The sequence below is a fragment of the Oxyura jamaicensis genome (genome assembly GCF_011077185.1).
Source record: "Oxyura jamaicensis isolate SHBP4307 breed ruddy duck chromosome 5 unlocalized genomic scaffold, BPBGC_Ojam_1.0 oxy5_random_OJ106705, whole genome shotgun sequence".
Lineage (NCBI taxonomy): Eukaryota > Metazoa > Chordata > Aves > Anseriformes > Anatidae > Oxyura > Oxyura jamaicensis.
The window spans coordinates 18,296-36,467 of record NW_023303986.1 but is presented as its reverse complement, the minus strand read 5'-3'; the positions used below and the strand labels follow the sequence as shown (position 1 = coordinate 36,467).

At 60.9% G+C, this 18,172-nt stretch overlaps 2 protein-coding genes across 3 annotated transcripts; one reads left to right on the top strand and one right to left on the bottom strand.

The window, feature by feature from the left end:
- Positions 1-220: 220 nt before the first annotated feature.
- On the top strand, positions 221-7,895 carry LOC118157428 (plakophilin-3-like). 2 transcript variants are annotated; one of them, XM_035311734.1, is made up of 13 exons: positions 221-1,170; positions 2,214-2,290; positions 2,499-3,223; positions 3,594-3,717; positions 3,887-4,091; positions 4,355-4,529; positions 4,791-4,908; positions 5,100-5,267; positions 5,613-5,798; positions 6,012-6,165; positions 6,581-6,773; positions 7,189-7,276; positions 7,525-7,895. In XM_035311734.1, exons 1-13 carry the CDS (start codon positions 588-590, stop codon positions 7,558-7,560), a joined length of 2,832 nt encoding a protein of 943 aa, XP_035167625.1. In that variant the 5' UTR covers positions 221-587; the 3' UTR covers positions 7,561-7,895. The 2 variants fall into 2 exon arrangements, with proteins under 2 accessions (XP_035167625.1, XP_035167626.1); XM_035311735.1 differs by having other exon boundaries at positions 222-1,155.
- A 1,006-nt stretch (positions 7,896-8,901) lies between these two features.
- On the bottom strand, positions 8,902-14,358 carry LOC118157429 (single Ig IL-1-related receptor-like). Its single transcript, XM_035311736.1, has 10 exons — positions 14,123-14,358; positions 12,214-12,351; positions 11,728-11,914; positions 11,517-11,647; positions 11,141-11,281; positions 10,870-11,013; positions 10,644-10,746; positions 10,414-10,564; positions 9,843-10,023; positions 8,902-9,520 (listed from the first exon to the last, which is right to left on the bottom strand). The coding sequence occupies exons 2-10, from the start codon at positions 12,218-12,220 to the stop codon at positions 9,318-9,320; spliced, it is 1,248 nt and encodes a 415-aa protein (XP_035167627.1). The 5' UTR covers positions 12,221-12,351; positions 14,123-14,358; the 3' UTR covers positions 8,902-9,317.
- Positions 14,359-18,172: the final 3,814 nt, after the last annotated feature.

The window sequence follows — 18,172 nt, the reverse complement described above, 5'->3', positions numbered from 1 at the left end:
GGTCCTGAGCTCACTGCCGGGTGCTCTGCCGGTCAATGGGGAGGCTGTCTGGGGGTCCAGGACTCTCCTGGGAGGCCACCTGGGGGTCTGGGGCTATCTAAGGAGGTTTTCTGTGGGTCTGAGGCTGGCTGGGAGGTGATGCGGGGCTGTGAGGGAGATCAGTGGTTGTCCATGTGGGGTTTATGGCTCACTGGAGAGGCCACGTGAAGGTCTGTGGCTCACTGGTGGGACTGACCAGGGGTCAAGAAGGGGGCTAACTGGTAGTCCAAAACCCTTCTGAGCTGCAATGTGGGTGGCTGGGGCTCTCCAGGGGGGTTGTCTGGGGTTCTGGGACTGACTAGAGAGGCCATGGGGTGGTGCAGGTCTCACTGGTGGATCCATGCTGGGGTCCAGGGCTCAGCACAGAGACCACACAAAGGTCTGCCGGTCAATAGGGAGGCTGCCCAGGGGTCAGGGGCTCCCCAAGGGTCGGCTGGCAGGACCACGTAGGGGTCCACGTCTCACTGCTGGGTCAATGCAGGGGTCCGGGGATTAATGGGGAGGTCTGGGGCTTACTGGAAGGGCAGCTTCTGAGGCTCTGGGGGTTAATGGGGAGCCTGCCAAGGGAGTCATGGCAGCCTCAGGCACGTCCTCCCCCAGACCCCTTCGGGCAGCCTCCACACCCCTCACGCCCTCGTCCCCGCGAGGCCGCCCCTTGGCTCCTCCACCTGTGGGCACCTCTCGGGGGGCCTCGATGGCGGCGGGGGGCCCGCGGCCGCCCTGTCCTCCCTGGGCTCAAGCGGCGGCCGCCGAGGCGTGGCGGCGGCGGGGCGGGCCGGGTGCCTCCCTACGGCTCAGGGAAGGCCCCGCCGCCGCCCTGCCGTGCTCACCTGCGTCGTAGGGCGGCCCCGCTCTCCTCGGCCCCGCTCGCCGCCACCACCGCCATGCAGGAGACGAACAACTTCTTGCTCTCGGCCCTGCAGCCCGAGGCCGGCGTCTGCTCGCTGGCGTTGCCCTCCGACCGGCAGCTGGATGGCCGAGGCCGGGAGGCAGCCGAGGCCCAGAGGCTGCGCAACGCCCGCGTCCAGGAGCAGGTCCGCATCCGAATGCTGCTGCGGGGGCAGGCGGCCGCTGCGCACCCCGAGGCCGCCGTGCTCGACCAGGTCGATGGCAGAGGTGGGAGACCGCGAGGTGGCTTTTTTTATTCTGGGGGAGGTGGGGGGTTCCCCTTTTCCGTGTGCCTCTGCAAGAGTCCCGTGCCCATACCTGCCCCATGCCCTGGAGCAAAGCGGGTCAAGCCTGGGCAGGTTTTCCCCGTGCCTCAGTTTCCCCCCACACCCCGAGGGAAGCGGGGTCCCGCGCCCCGCTTTGGGCTCCCCGGGGATTGCGGGCTGTGCCTTCCCCGTCCCTGGGTTCTCAGCGGCGTCTCGCCTTGCTGGCCGGGCTCCAAGCGCCTCCATTTAACGTCTGAGCTCGTGGCCTCCGCCCTGTTGCTTCTCCCCATTGTGCCCTGGGCTGCGCCGTGGCGAGGGGAGAGCCCCCGCAGCACCCCTGGGCTCACCGAGGCTGGCTGTGGGTGCGGGTCTCGCTCCCGTTGCGGCCACAGCAGTGGCAGGGTCTCCCCATCCTCCCTCGTGCCCCGTCCCTGGGACTGGCTTTTGGGGGCTCCCAGCTCTTGCCTTGCTCACCCCCCAAGCCCCAAAGCTGTCCCCGTCCTCAGCTGTCCCCGTTCCGACACCTGGTGGCACCCAAGCCACAGCTCCGCTGTTGACGGCCACCCGGCGGGCTGTGGTGGCAGGATTGTGCTTTCCGCAGCCTCCCGCAGCAGGAGGCCATGACTAAGCGTCCCGGCCAGGGCACGGCAGGCTCTCTGAGCGCAGATCCCAGCCCGGGTAAGGCCAAGGGGGAGCTGTGCTGAGCCACCGTGTCCCTGCCAAGGTAGCAATTATTCCTCTTGCCGTCGGGGCACGATGAAAGGCAGGGAGGCCGTGGGAGGCGCGCTGTCTCCACGGCCTCTTCCGGCTCTCCGTGGCTGGAAGGCAGGCACATCCCCAGTCCTCCGACTCGCTCATCCCTCTTGCCACTGCCCTGGCACCACCGCACCTCCCAGCGGGGCTCTGTTACCCCTAGGGTAGCAGGGTAGGGGCGCAGCATCGGTCTCAGACTGCCCAAATGCCTCCCCGCTTGCTTGGACCTGTGTGTGCCCCTCACTGCCTCCAACCTCCATCCCGCAGGCGGTCAGTATGGCACGACCCTGCGCCCGTCCTTCAGCTCCCGCTCCCAGAGCAATGGCTTGGACTCCAAAAGCTCGGTACGTACTGGGGGGTTCACCATCCCCTCCCTGCACCGGGACCCCTCTCCCGGTCAGCTGGGGATGCCCAGCCTCTAGCTGTAGCTTTTCTAGTTGTAACTTAGCACTGAGGGGGCTCTTGGCTGTGTCCTTTCCTCTGCTCGTGGTGGGGATTGAGAGGACAGGCTCACGGGCATCCTCCCTTAACCCTGTGCTCCCCGCCCTGCAGATGTATCAGTCAATGGCCAAGAAAGATTTTGGCACACTCAAGGGCAGCAGCTGGTCCTCACGGTCAGCGGTGGACCTCACGCCACACAAACGCATGGCGACCATCAGCAACGGAGGCATAGCGAAGGGCCGGGCCTACGGCACCGGCTACGCCATGTCGCAGGCTGCCAACACCTCCCCGCGGCCCAGCTCCTTCCACGAGCGCAACTACCGGGCTCGGCAGAGCTTCGACACGCTGTCGCTGCGCTCCCTGCGGCTGGCTGACGGGCCGCTGCCACCCACCGCTGCGGACGACCGCTACAGCGTCATCTCGGATCAGCTGGACCCCATGGGCCACCGGTCCCTCTACAAAAGCCAAGGCAACGGCGGCTTCACCCGCTCGTACACCTTCGAGAGGCAGATGAGCGCTGGCTCCAACGCGAAGAGCTCCTCCGACTGGTTGGATGGCGGCGAGGTGCCCCAGAGCCGCACCATCCGGGCACCGGCCATGCGCACGCTCCAGCGCTTCCAGAGCAACAACCGCTCCCGTCTCAGCACCAGCTCGTTTGGCAGCATCCAGCCGTCCTCGCAGGCGGGCATCGGGGGCTCCTACATGGGCATGGTGGAGCACAGCTCCCGGGCGCCCTCCGTGCGCAGCCTGGCCGAGTCTGGCCACCACCTCCAGGACCAACGCGCCATGGAGATGTACAACGGGCACAGCACGCTGCTCACCCACCAGTCAGGAGGGTGAGTGCCAACCAGCCGAGTCCTTTGTGTCCTCCTTAGGCACTCGGCTGGTTTAGGGCAAAACCCTCCGGCCCTCCTGGCATTACCTTGCTGCAAGGGAAGCGGGAGAGGCGAGGTGGTTGGCAGGATTCAGCCCCATAGTACCACGGTGCAGGTTGGCCTCTAAGTGCCTTTATCTCCTCTATGTGCCCTTATCTCCTGCCGGGAGCCCATCCTGAGATGTGAGGGTGGGAAGATGCTGACTCGGCCACAGGAAGGAGTGTGATGGGTTGGCTGGTCCTGGAGATGTGGGATGTGGTGGGGAGCAGAGGTAGAAGACCCCTGGGGGATGCCCTGCCTGGGCTCTTCCTCATCTGCCTGTGGCTTCCAGGTTTGACGACATCGACTTGCCCTCTGCGGTGAAATACCTGATAGCCAGTGACCCCAACCTGCAGGTCCTGGGCGCTGCCTACCTCCAGCACAAATGCTACAGTGACAGCAACGCCAAGAAGCAGGTGGGCACCTGCAGGGGACGGGGCTGTCCCTGCTTTCATCGGGTCCCCTGCTCCTCTCTGCTGTGGTGGGGCGCTCCTGGAGGGGTGAAGGAGGTGTGGGGAGCCCCAGACCCCAATCGAAAGGGAGAGGGGATTGGCCTCTCAACCCATCTGACCTCTCCCACCCCAGGCCCGCAGCCTCCAGGCCATGCCCAAGTTGGTGAAGCTCTTCAACAGCCCCAACCAGGAGGTGCAGCGCCATGCCACTGGCGCCATGCGCAACCTCATCTACGACAACGCCGAGAACAAGCTGGCGCTGGTGGAGGAGAACGGCATCTACGAGCTCATGCGGACGCTGCGGGAGCCTGATGACGAGCTCCGCAAGAACGTCACAGGTCAGAGGTGGCCAAGGGGGCAGGCTGGGGTCCTCCTCACATGGAGGTGGGTCTGGTCCACCCCCGCTGTGAGTAAGGCCAGGGTGATGCTTGGTGGGGACAACTTTACATCGTCAGCACCCACTTGGGTGGTGACCCCAGCCGCAAGCTGTCCCGTTGCTGTGCCTGGCTGCAGGTGGCCAGCGTGAGCCCTGGGGAGGTGGGTCAGGGTGGGCATGCTCTCCAGCCACCCTCAGGTCTGAGAATCCCTCTCCTCTGCGCAGGGATCCTGTGGAATCTCTCCTCCAGCGACAACCTGAAGGATCGCCTGGCTCGGGACACGCTGGAGCAGCTCACAGACCTCGTCCTGGTCCCCCTTTCTGGGCTGGGTGGCTCGGGCGTCATCCAGCAGAACCCCTCCGAGGCAGAGATCTTCTACAACTCCACGGGCTTCCTCAGGTACCTGCTCTGCACCAGCTCCACTCCTGCTGAGGGTAAAGGTTCTGGGGGGAAAGAGACACCACTTGTACTGCCAACATAGCGAGCCAGGGCCCTAGGGCTTGTTTCTGGGGTCCCCATCCCTTGCAGCGCTGGTGCATCACGGCAAAGCGTTGTCAGCCCCGTGGCTTTAGCTGCCTTCCTCGCAGTGGTGGGGCACCAGGAGGTGGTGGTCAGGGGCAAGTCCATTCTTGCTGTGATGGATCCCTGTTCCCCCTGCAGGAATCTCAGCTCTGCCAGCCAGCAGACCCGGCAGAAGATGCGCGAGTGCCACGGGCTGGTGGATTCCATGATCCACTACGTGAACAGCTCCCTGGAAGTGGGCAAGTCGGAGGACAAGGTGAGCCCCTGGATTTGCTCTGGATATGTCCAAGCTTACTGGGCACAGCGGGGTTCTGCCAGCGTTGGTGCCATTGGTGTGACTCTGGCCATGGATCCCAGTAGGGACCCCCCAGGACTGCGCTCCAGGGGATGTGCCCACACTCTCTGCTCTCCAGGACTGACCCCTCCATGTCCCGTTTCTCTCCCCAGAGCGTGGAAAATGCAGTCTGCGTCCTGCGAAACCTCTCCTACCGTCTGTACGACGAAATGCCCCCCTCCTCCCTCCAGCGCCTGGAGGGCCACCGCCGGAACAACGGTGGCACCATGACGGGGGAGCTGGTGGGCTGCTTCAGCCCCCAGAGCAAGAAAGCACGCGAGGTCAGTGGCAGGGGGGGCGGTTCTGGGGGGGCCCTTTTCGTGCCGTGACAGCGGCATCAGCCGGGGCAGGGAAGCAGCTGGTGGATGTGATGACAGCGGGGCGGAGGTGGACGCTGGCCTTGGCTGCTGGGTGGGACACGCGGGTGAGCTCAGCAGAGGGTGAATCAGATGGCTCTTGCATGTGACAATGGGTGCCAACCCCCCCCCACGCTGAAGGGTGTGACCTGCCAGGTCCCTGCCAGGTCCTGGAGGTGCCCGTGCACATGGGGGACGCCAACGGCAAGGGGCACTGTGGAGGGGACACCCCTCTAGGTCTAACACTGCACCCCCCCCCCGTCCCCACAGCACTACCTGAACGCGGACATCGTCACCTTCACAGAGGTCTCCAAGGACCCCAAGGGCATGGAGTGGCTCTGGAACCCGCAGATCGTGGGCATCTACAACCGGCTGCTGCAGCGCTGCGAGCTCAACAAGCACACGACCGAGGCGGCCTCAGGCGCCCTGCAGAACATCACTGCTGGGGACCGCAGGGTGAGGACGCGGGAGGGGAGCGTCCCCTGGGCTTGCCCCATCCCGCTGGGCTGTTCCTGCTGGTCACTGCCATGCCTGGGGGGGGGACACGTGGCCACCACGCTCCTCGCCAGCCCAGTCATCCGGCAAGGCGAATAGGAGGAATGGGGCAGGAGGAGGCAGGTGCCTGGTGGTCCTAACGGGTGCCTCCACCGCGTGTTTTTGCCCCCGCAGTGGGCGGGCGTGCTGAGCCGGCTGGCCCTGGAGCAGGAGCGCATCCTGAACCCTGTCCTGGATCGTGTGCGCACCGCCGACCACCACCAGCTGCGCTCGCTGACGGGGCTCATCCGCAACCTGTCCCGCCACGCGCGCAACAAGGACGAGATGTGTGAGTGCCAGGGAGGGCTGGGCAGGGCCGGGGCTGGACGCTCTCCACCCTTTTTGATCCTCGGTTTGGCCTCTGGTTACCTCCGGGCGTGTCTCAGCACCTTCCTGCCTGCTGAGCTTACAGCTAGAGGCAGGCAGACTGCCTGCATGTGAGGTGTCCTCTCCGTCCTCTGTCCCCAGTGACCAAACGCCTCCTGCCTGCTCTGCTCTGCCTCAACCCCTGCATCTCACTTGATTTGTCCTTGCCCCCCTCACCCATCCCATGGGCTGCTCCTCTCCCAGGTGCCAGGGAACCCCGGCAGAGACTGCAGAGAGCAAAACTGGGGCTTGGAGATACCTCTGGTCCTGGTCCGTGGGGTTTTTGGCTGCAGGGTTCTTCCCTTAGGCCACTCTGAGGTAATGCCTTTGCCCACCAGCAACCAAGGTGGTCAGCCACTTGATTGAGAAGCTGCCGGGGAGCGTTGGGGACAAGGCACCTCCTGCTGACGTTATCGTGAACATCATCGCCGTGCTCAACAACCTGGTGGTGGAGAGCCCCATGGCTGCCCGCGACATCGTCTACTTCGATGGCCTCAGGAAGCTCTTCTACATCAAGAAGAGAAGGGACAGGTGGGAGCTCCCTGCCTGCTCCTCCCTCCCAGCTTGGACCTGGGGTCCAGTCCTGCTCTTCTTCCCCTTCTTCCCCTGCTCCAGCGAGGTGGACGAGGCTCACAACCAGCCTCCCTTCCCTTGGTGTTGGGAATCCCCAGAGCAGCACAGAGTGGCCTTGAGGCCAGCCTCCGGCCCTTTACAGCCTCCTCAGGACACCCCACCGTGGGGTTGCCCATTGCTGCAGCCACCCTTCACTGCTCCTCCCCTGTCAGAAGCACTGCTCACCCAGCCCGTCGTGGTGGGACCCAGCCTGTAGTCTTCTGCCTCTTTCCCCCAAGTCCTTGGCCCTTCTGGGGTGGTTTCTGTGGGCTGGTGGGCACCACTCCGTGCCTGGTGGTACCCAAAAACTCATTGCAGCCTCTCTCTGCTCCAGCTCAGACAACGAGAAGTCCTCCAGAGCAGCGGCCAGCCTCCTGGGCAACATGTGGCAGTACACCAAGCTCCACCGGGACTTCAAGGTGGTACGTACCTCCCTCCGACGGGATCCTGGAGCGGGGCCCCGGGGTGGAGCCCCTGGGAGCCAAGGCCAGGGGCTTCACCCTGGAAAACCGAGCCACCCAGGCACACAGCTCGCTTGGCCTCCAGGTCTTTGCGTCTCAAAAGGGTGTGGGGACGTCCCCACAGCACCGTCCCCTTGGTGGCTGGTGCCTAGAAGAGTGGGGACAGTGGTGTCCCCGTGCCGTGTGACGGGTGGCCTGTTCTCTTGCAGAAGGGGTACCGGAAGGAGGACTTCCTCAGCCTGTAAGGACAAACCCTGAGAGAAGGGACTGCACAGCCCTCACTCTCCCTGCTGGGATGCTCCTCGCTGCCTCCTGCGCCCTGGGGAAGCTGCTCGCCACAGGACCCCTGCTGCGTAGCGTAGTCCCCGGCTGCTCCTTGTACCCCTCGTGCCTGCACCCCTCTGCTGGCCACCCTGTCCCTGGGCTGGAGACGCAGGTGCTGCAAAGCCACCCCCCCTCCTTCCTGTGCCAATTCAAGCTCGTCTCGTGGCTTGGCTGAGGAGCAGAAGCTCTGGGGAGGCTCCTGCGAAGCAGTGCCGGTGGCGAGGGGGGCTTCTGAGGGAGTTCCTCTTCCAGCTCCCCCCCCACTAATAGGGCTGAGCTCCCCAGATGGCGGCGTACCGGGTGCCTGTGCCACCAGTCCTGCCCTGGCTGCATGGGGACGGGGCTTTGCACAATGCAGGGAGCCGGGGCTGGGGGGGTCCAAGGTGGCTGCTGTTGGCTCCCCAGATTTTCCGAGGGGCGGTTCCTTACGTGCCTGTAAGGAGCTGGGTCTGGCATCGGCGATGTGGTTCTCAGTCCTCCCTTCGCTGGGGACTCCACGTGGAGCTGTGACTGAGGCTGCCCGCGCCCCCGATGCGGGAAGGTGGGCTGTCCCCATCCCTGCACCCCACAGGGACCGTTTGGGGCACTGCTGCTGCTCTGTTAAGGGCTCGGGGTTGGGGCTGGTGCTGCGTAAGCAGGATCCGGGCAGGGCCAGGCAGCTTGTGTTTGCTGGGCGGTGTCTCCCCATGGGGTGGGGAGATGCCCTCGCTGCCCGGCGTGGGCTGGCGCCAGCGGGGCCAGCGTGGGTCCAAAGCTCACTTTGCAGAGGTGGAGGCCGGGTTGGGGTGTGCGGGGAGGGGTTGGGGGTTGCTTGGGTCTGCCAGTGGGTTTAGGGCTGGTAGGGGGAGCCCTGCGCTTGGGGTGTGCTGCGCGCCCTGTCTGGGAAACGGGGTAGAGTATAGGTACAGGGGGTGGGGGGCAGGCGGGGTGGGGAGAGCAGGCAGCGCTGCCACAAGGGGCTGCAGCAGCCCTGGACGCGGCTGTCCTGGCACACCTGGGCCCAACGTGGTCCAGGCAATGCGTTTGTCTCCCCAGCTCTCCGTGTACAAGCTCCCCCAGCACTGTGTATCCCCAAAATAAAGGCCTTGAACAACACCCCTGCGCCTGCTGGAGGGGAAGAGAGGACCCGCGGGACGCTGGCGTGGGGGAGCTTGGCCCTGCGGTGCCATCATGCTCGTCCTCTTTGTTCTGAGTCAATGTGGTGGGAACACCAGTGCCCTGCCACCCACCGGGGGCCCACCAGTGTCACTCGTGTCCCTGCAGACAGACCAGAGCTGCTCCAAGCAGCAGCGTTTTATTGCCACTGGGATTTGGGTGACGCAGCCGGCGCTGCTGCAGCTGCTCACATCGGTTTTCCAGCCCAGGCCCCCGGGGCAGGGGCATGAGGAGAAAAGGGACAGAAGTGCACACTGCTTCTTGGAGGGCATCGCCAATCCCAACATTTGTCCGTTAGATGGAAAAAATGTCCCTTCCACCCATGGCAAGGGAAGGGGACCCAGCACCCAAGGGTGCCCAGGCCCTGTGGTGATTTCCAAGCAGAGAACGTGCTGCCAGAAGGAGCCAGCTCCTCTCTTCCCAGTGCTGGTCCAGTCACAGCGCTTGGGATCCTCTAGCTGCAGCCTGGATCCATGCAGTCCTGCGGAGCAGGGGGCACCCCCTTTCCCTGTTGTGGCCCTGCTCAGATGTCATCCTCTGTCACCAGGCAGTAGAAGTCCGTGCGGGCGCCGTAGTTGCGCGAGCCCAGGTCTGAGATGTCGATCTCGGCTCTGTGTCCATCCCTCTGCTGCGTGTCCTCCGGCGTGCCGGCAGCCAAAGCTGCAGGTACCCCGAGGCTGCTGACGTGGGGAGGTGGGGGTCCTCTGAAAAGACATCCACGAAGGCCTGGAAGGAGTTGGGGAGATGGGTTAGGTGTTGGCTGAAGCCAACCTTACCCCTATAGTAGTGTAAATGTAGTCCAAAGGGGCAAGCTGTGAGGCTGGCTCGCTCTGAGCAGTCCCTCTGCCCCCCCCAACCCACTGGCACTGGCTCAGAAGGATCCCTCGTGGCCCTGCCAATAAAATTAACACCTCTGTACCCCAGGACAGACAAACTTCTGCCCTTGTGCATAGCACAAGGGGACATCAGGCAGGTGACCTCTAGCGCACGGCTCCCCGTGTCCCCAGCACATCTGTCCCCCATGGGAGGGGAGGTGGAGGACACGAACCTGCACCCAGGTCTCCGTCGGGGTGGGGGTCCCCCCGGCTGTCCAGGTAGCTGCTGTGCAGGATCAGCATGGGGTCCTTGTCCTCCTGCAGCTGGGTCTGCGGGTCCCCCATGGTAGGCTGGAAGGACACCTTGCGGGGCAGGGCCAGGCACAGCTCTTTCCAGAAGTCCGACGACGGGGTCTGCGTGGGGTAAGAAGGGACCAAGTTGAATTAGGGCTGCAGCAAAGCCAAGCCCAGCCCGTGTGGGGCTGTGGCAGGCTCTGTGGGGCTCGGCTGTCTCTTTCCGGAGCTGGGAGCTCAGCCAAGGTGAGAGCTGTGCTCCCGGCATGGCAACGTGCCCGCGCAGCAGCAGAGAAACCGGCCCAACCTGCTGGATGGAGCACAGCAGCTCACAGCCCGGCTCTGAGACGCGAGTGGCCACAGCAGCGCGGCGACAAAGCTTCGCTGCCCCAGCTCCTTCAGCTGGGGTCACCCCGTGGTGGCACGGGGCTCCTGATCACTGAGTTTACACAAAAAGGGGCACCGGGGATAGAAAGGGGGGTGCTGGGCAGGATGGGACCTCGCTCTTACCATGGAGCCAGCTCGCCACACCAGCAAGGTCACCACATTCCTGTGCTGCTTCAGCAGGCTGATGGCAGGGTGCGTGATCTCCCGGTACTGGCTCTCGAAGACGATGAAGATGGGTTTCTTGGAGAGCTCCAGCAACCTCCAAAGGCCTTCCCTGTGAGTCAGGCATGTGGCAGGAGGGTGAGGGCCCACCGGCTCCTCTCCCCCAGGAGTTGACAGGAGCAGGCTCGTACCTGAAGCTGCTGTTGCACCAGTCTTGCTCCAGATAGGCCACGGAGAGGACTACGATGAGGCGCCGGCACCGGCTTACGTTCATGATCAGGTCGGCCGATGGCTCTGGGTGGGAGAGAGACAAGCAGCTCAGCCCTTTCCAAGTCCCCTCTTGATTTTCAAGCCCAGGTGCTGGCACTGTCCCTCTGCCCCATCCCACAAAGGTCTGGGTGGGCGGCCAGTGCCTACCAGCGTTGGGCAGGATGTTCTGCTCGTCCAGGAAGAGCTTGTAGCCGTAGCGGTTCTCCAGCTGTGGCTTCACAATGAAGTGGACGAACTTGCGGTCATCCGGGGCGGTGGCGTGGGACACGTAGGCATCATACAGCTTCCCATCTGGGGAGGCAGTGACCATGGGGAAAAGGTGAGCCTATCCTGGGGGGGGGGCTTTGCACAGTGATGACCCCCGGCCCAGGGGAGGCTTGTCCTAAGGGGGGCACCGTGTCCTCTGCACCCTTCTCACCATTTATCTCCAGCTCGCCATAGTGGTTCCTGTACCAGAGGAGCACGCTCAGGCGGCACCTGATGTAGAGCACAGCCAGCAGCACCAGGAGGGCCAGGACCAGGAGGGCTGCCAGCACCGCACTCACGTGCCCCGCGGCCTCTGAAATGATGTGGAAGGGAACAGTGAGCAGTCAGTGGCTCCAGACCCAGGCTTCTGGGTTTAACGTATGGTGGTCTGCACCCCAGCGTGCAGCCATGCCCCCGGTGCCTGCTTTGTGATACCCATGGGGCCACTGCGGCCACCGAGCGTGACCACCCTCCTTGTGGGTGTCCCTTCTTTGTTGTCTCCCCCCCCCCCCCGCCCCCACCAGAACTTGGTTCCCGTGCGCCCCTACCCTCTCGCCGCAGGGTGAAGGTGGCTGTGGCGTTGCTGACCCAGCAGGCAAACACCCCAAAGTCAGCGTCATGCGTGAGGTTGACCTGCAGGATGGTGGCGAGGAGGTGCTCCGAGGCATTTTGGCCAAACCTGGGGCGAGAAGGAGCTGCTGTGGGTTGGGCAACCCAGACAGACAGACAGACAGACGTACCCTGGGGCAGGCTCCTTACCAAGTGGTGTCTTGGCTGCTCTCACTGCCCAGCCACTGCCCGTCTTTGGTCCAGGCGGCGACAGGCTGGCAGTGCTCGGTGGCTGCCCAGCGCACGGTGCAGTTCAGCGCTATGCGGCTCCCCAGCGCCAGCGCCAGCGTCTCGTTGGCAGCTGGGACAAGCAGTTCAGGAGGCACGCTGCAAAGGGCTGGGGGCACAGTGGGAAGGGGGTTTCAGAGGGGAAAGCCATCAGGGATACAGCTTCTGGCAGTGTGGAAAGCATGACAGCCCCGTAGGCATCCCGGCTTCCCCAGAAAAACAAGCTCAGCCGCCGGGGTCTGGCAGCGAGCACTGATTGCAGCTGCGTTGCAGCAGGCTGGGCCGGTTTTTGGGGCTTGGACAGCCCCTCACCCACTCCCAGAACAACAAGCAGGACCTCCGCCATGCCCAAGAGCACAGGGTCCTTCCCAGCTGAAAATATGTGAAACAGTTCATTTTGCAGCCTACCTGCCATGGTCAGGAGCGATCAGCTGCTGGCATTGCTGGTGGGCCACCCACAACAGGAGGTCCCCTGCGCCGTGCCGTCTTCCGGGGGGGGGCAAAGTTCTCCTGCTGCTGCCACTGCCGCCGCGGGGCAGACTGGGGCTGGAAGAGCTGTGAAACCGTTCTGTGAGCACTGGGTGCTCCTTGCTGGGCTGGCACAACGCTGGGCAAGTGCCCTATTGCTCCCCGCAGCAATTTGGGTCACGGGGTGGTGGGTGCCACCGTGGGGTGAAGCCAAAGCACAGCCACTAAGTCACCTGCTCTGCCTGCACAGTGCTAACTGACAGCCTGCAAATTCCTGGTCAGGAGGCGATTAATGACCAACTAAGGGCAGTGGGACATTAAAAACATAGCTTCGGGACAATGTTCCACCAGCTAAAAGCAGCCAGAGGCTGGTGAGGGGAAACGAGCCACGATCTGAACACAGCCACTCGTTGGGGTGTGCAAGTGGGGGACCCTCCTCTGTGCTGCGCGGCTTGGCCATGGTGCTGCTTCCAGCCCAAGGTGCCCATTGAAATTGCAAAGTAAGCCACGGGGTGGTTTATTTATAGCAGCACGGGCTTCCTATCTCATGAGCCTTCATACCGTTGAGCTAATCTAAATGGGTGCAGTGCTCCCAGCCACGTTAGGAGGCTTGGTGTGGTGCTGCCCCGTGGCCGTGCCCGGGGAGAGGCGCAGCTGCACAAGGTGCCCTGCATGTGGGGGTCTCGGGGACCAGCCCCCGGCTGGCATCGCACGACCAGAGGCTGCAATCGACCCATGGGAAGAAGGGGGACCAGGGAGGACACCCCGTACCCTGCTGATAGATCGCAGAGGCACCAGGAACAAACGATGAAGCAGAGCCTGGTGGTGGGGTTGGGCTCCTCCGTCCCCAGATGCCTGCAGAGCCCCCAGTGCGGGTGTTGTGCCTGCTGGGGCTGATGTGGGAATAGCAAGGACGTCACATTGCCAGTGTTTATGCAAGTCAGTGCGACTGTAAACACACCCAGCATAACTGCTGGGGCCAGCAGGGGTAAAAATCCTTCTTGGCTGCCTCTTTGCCCCGGCCCTTCATCGCTCAAACTGGTTTTGAAATGATGAAACCCAGTTTGTCCCCGGAGAAGCCATGCTGGGATGCTGCTGGGAGTGGGGACGGAGGCACCTTGCTTCCCTTTGGCACAGCAGCCCTGGCACCAGGTGAAGTCGGGGGTCAAGGTACACAGGAAACGCTTGAGCAGCTGAACAATGATTTATACCTGAAATATTAACTGGGTGTCTCCGTGATTAACTGGGTTTCTCCATGACAGAAGAGCAGGGGCTGGAGATGAACCTCCCCCTACCTAGCTATATTGGGGTGGCGTGGGGCTTTCCCTGCCTGGTGGGTTGCTCAGCCCGTGCGTTGTCCTGCCCAGATGGGTCGCTGTCACATTGTTTCATGCTTGCAAATATTAAGTCCCATCAAAATGTGGGCTGGTCAGAGAGCCGAGGGAAGCCCTCGACGCCTCCCTAGTCCCATGGGGAGGCACATCTGGGGCTCCTTTGTTCTGGGGCACAAAATGAGTGCCCAGAGGGCAGCTCAGTGTAGGGCTGGAGAAGGAGCACAGGGCAACATGTAGCATGCTTCCATTTCCTATGTCTTGGGGTAAGTAACAGACTGGATTTATAGCAATCCAAGCGCCATGGCAGGGCTGTGGCATCCCCCCCCCAGAGCAAGGCCATGGAGAGAGCGAGACAGGCAGGGAGGCATGGCAGCAGGGGAGCAAGCAGCAGGGATGGAAACTGTCTGGGGAGCCAGAGCAGAGTGGTGGGGCTTGCGGGGAGAGGACAAGACCCTACCAACCCTGGCTGAGACAACCTCAACGCGGAAAGGGAAGCAGCGGAGAGCTGCATTTACCTTCAGGAGCTTCCTCAGGCTGCGGGCTCCCTGCCAGCTGCCTCCCTCCTGCGCCGCTTGAGCCGACTGGACCTGCCGGACCAGTGCTTGGTGGAGTTTTTTTCTCCTTTTTTTTTTTTTTTTTAATAATTATTTATTATTTTTCCCCCTCCCCGGTTCAGCCCGTGCCCTTTGCTGGGCTCCCCTGCCGCCCCAATCGCTGGGCGCCAGGCCTGCAGGAGGAGTTGGCCGTCCCTCCCTCCCTCCTGCTGCTCCACCTCCACCTGAACCTGTGGGGGAAAAAAAAAAAAAAAAAAAAAAAAACTAAATAACTTTGGCATTATGGGAGGGGAAAAAGACGGGGAGAAAAAAAAAAAGAGAGAGAATAAAAAGGAGAAGGAAGGCAAGCCACGCACCCTGCCAGCCCAGCAGCCCCCAGGGAGTTGGGTGCACGCAGGAGGAAATTCCCCCCCGGCTCCCTGTGGCTGGAAAAGCCTGTGGAGGCGTTGGGGCGAGACAAAACCCGCACCCACCGGTAACACCGGCTCCCCAGGCCACAGAGGGGAGGTCAGAGGCATTGATTTGATGCCCAGGGTGCATTTTGGGGACAGGGTTTGCTGAGAACCCACAAGCTTGGTGCTTTGGGGCTTCATCAAGGTGAGGTACTGGTGGCGGGGCGTGGACAAGGGCAGGAGGGTGGCAGCTGTGCCCGAAGGATCTCTGCAGGACCAAGTGGGTAATGTGGGGTCAGCTTGCAGTGGGGAACCGGGGCTGATGGGCAGCAGGTGACAGCTGTGATATTTGCCAAGGAGGTAAATATTAGAGCTGCAGCACGCCCAGGCATGGGTTATGTTCGTAGCTGCGGTGTTTGGTGCAGTGAATGACCAGTGTAAGAGCATCGTGGTCCTGACCTGCTGCCTGAGAACCTGGCTGTGCCTGAGAGCACCAAAATCAGTGTCTTCAGTGAGGTCATCACACAGTTCGGGACTGAAAAGGGAAGAAAAGCGGCTATTTCCTCCTGAAATGCCCTGCTCCGGTGGAGTATGATGGTGGTGGGAGCAGTAAGAGCTACAGGGTTTCTCTCACCATTGGACTTTTCTAGGAGTAAATTCATACAGCGACCACCAGGCAGCATCGTGGCACGAGAAGGGCAGAAATTGGGGACATTTCTGGCTCCTGGGGGATTTTGGTGGGAGGGCGGTGTGGAAGGGGTGCACAGAGGCAGGAAGATGTGGGGAGATGGCGTCATGGCCCCAGTGCTTCACCTGCTGGTTGTCTTTTTTTTCCCTATGTTTTAAGTTTATTATTATTATTTACATTTCCTTTCAAAATGCATATAGAGGTTTTTTAAATTATTTTATTATATTTTTTTAAAAAAGGCTTTTTTAGGGTCTTCTGTTCAGGTGGCCTGCCGTTACTCAACCCCCAGCGCACCTCCTTCTGTCTGCAGCTCATCCAACAACCGTTGGAAAAAAACAAAACGAAACAAAACAAAACTTAAAAACTATGGGGAAAAAAAATCCCAAATCCGGCCTGCGCAGGTCAGCGTGTGCCCCCCTCCCCCCCGTTTCCACGGTAACCGCCCGCCGGCGGGCCGGAAGTGGCTGCCACCGCGCGCGGGGCACGCCGGGAGTTGTAGTCCGGCCGCACCCCGCCCCTACCCGAGCCAGGACAATCCTGAGGGAAAGGCGGGGGGGGGGGGGGGGGGGGGGGGGGGGGGTTGCGCCAGGGGAGGTTCAGGTTGGAAATGAGGAGACATTTCTGCTCAGAAAGAGCAGCCAGGCACTGGGACGGGTTGCCCAGGGAGGTGGTGGCGTCACCGTCCCTGGGGGTGCTCAAGGAGAGGTTGGACGTGGTGCTTAGGGACATGGTTCAGCGGTGATGGTGGTAGGGGGTGCTTGGACCAGGTGATCCTGGAGGGCTTTCCAACCCTGATGGATCTGTGATAAAGGATCCCAAGGAACAAACCCCAGCTCACGTGAATGGCAAGGGCACGAGGAGGCAGGGTAGGGACCTGAGGGCTGATAAAACCTTTCTTGTCCATCAGAGTTAATCCCGTGGGTAAGCTGAAGCAAGAAGAAATGGAGCTGATCCTGGTCACAGTGGCAAAAGGACAGAACAAGCCGGAGGGCTGAGAGCACTGCATGGTTTGTTTTGTTTCCCAGCTTGGTGGTTTGTGGCTTTCCAGTTCTCGGGAGTGAAGTTTTCAGTTTGAGTTAACTTTGGTGCCTTTCACGGCAGTTCTGGGCAGGGATTCACAGGCACGTCACCCCTGGGAGAGTCACCTGCTGGCCTTGGTAGCAAGGCAGAGTCCTTGCAAGCCCCACGACTGCTGGAAGTGTGTGGTGGGACCCTCAGGAGACTGTAAATATTTGGGGTTCAGCAATAAAATAGCTCTGCCCCTGTTCTGTGCTCTGACAGGGCTGTGTTGTGCCAGGCAGGCAGTGGCTGCGGTCATCACACGTGGGGCAGCCATAGGGAAGGAGCTGGCTCTGCAGCCAAAACTCTCTTGATTTGAGGTTGTTGCTTTGGTGTGCTGTGCTGCTGTGGGGTTTGTGACCCTGTCCCCCTGCTGCTGTACCCTGGCCCAAGGTGAGCACGTGCTGCTGAGGTAGGAAGAGCTCCCTGCCAGCTAGGAGGCAGATGAAAATAACTTTATCGATGTGAGATTGCTAATAGCCAGTTCTTGATGCATTTAACAGCTTGAAGCTAATTAAGGGTGAGCTACTTAATGCTGCCAGGCGGCCGTGTACCAGAGTTCACCTCCACGTCCCATAAATAAGAACACTGCTACAGGATGAGGTGCCGCCTAGCAGCAGACATTTAATCACTGTCACTGTTCTTCTCCTTTTCCCAGGAAAACAGCAGGTGGTGGCTTTTCATCCTTAATAAAAGGACAGGGACTCTCCAGCTGCACGGCTGCTCCGACCCTTCAAGCGAGCCGCAAGCAGTGTGGCCTCTTGTGACGTGCAGTGCCCATGGTGCTTTATAACAGCGAGAACAGGTTGCAGTACAGGAAGGAGCATCACTGTGTACATTTCTTTACAGGGCCTTGGATTATTCTGACTTTTAATTACAGAACGTGACAGATGAGCCCTAATGAAATACTTGTTCCTGACCTGTGTTGCTCCGGTTTCATTATCTGCATCTTTCTGAGTTTGTGTCGTGGCTACATGTTTGTTACACGTGCTCACACACATGCTTACCCATGCAGCTCCCACGTTTTATTCAGCTTATTCCCACAATTCACCTTGAAGTTCCTATTGCCATTTTAGAGAGGAAATGATGAAAGTGTGGAGCTCAAGGTTAAACTTCAAAACTGGTTAAAAGGTTTCAGGTCTCATAAAGAAAAAGACCCTAAAACTCAGAGGTTAGCTTTAAAACTCCCTGGTGGATTTGCCCAGAGCTTACAGGGACCGTAACAAAGCTGGAAACTGAGCTGTAACATCCCAGCCTGTGCTCTTGTCTTCCTCATGGATCAAAGTTAGGAAAAAAAGAAAAAAGGAGAAAATTTGTTTCCCCCTGTTCTTGCCAGCCCAGCTCAGCAAGGCTGCCACACACAGGTGTAACATGGCATGGGGCATCAAAGGGCTGTTTCTGCACCTGATGGTGAGTGAAAGATCCCATGTTTGAGGGCACATTCTCATTTCTGTGTAGCGCCAAACAAATACATCGTGCCTTTTGTGCAGATAACTCTGCCTTGAGCTGGTAAATCTGCAGGTTGGCCTGGCATTAAGCAAAGCAAAGAGGCTGGAAATAAATATTTGAAAAGTCACAGTGATGGCTGTGACACCAGGCCAGCTGTGGCACGTAGCCCCTGCTCTGCTACAGACAAAACTCCCTGGTGTCTGGAGGGAGAAAGGAGAGCTGTAAGGGAAGAGGGGAAGAAATATCAGGCTGGCAGGGTTTGGCTTTAGGCTAGTGGGTTTGTTTTGCAGCAAGAAATAACCCTTTCTAGCCCTGTGACTCAGGATTTTCTATGTAGCTTAATGCATTTTTGTTACCCGAGCAAATTAAAATGTTTTTTTCCCCACTACACATGGTCAAAGCACCAACTTATTTTAATTCTGT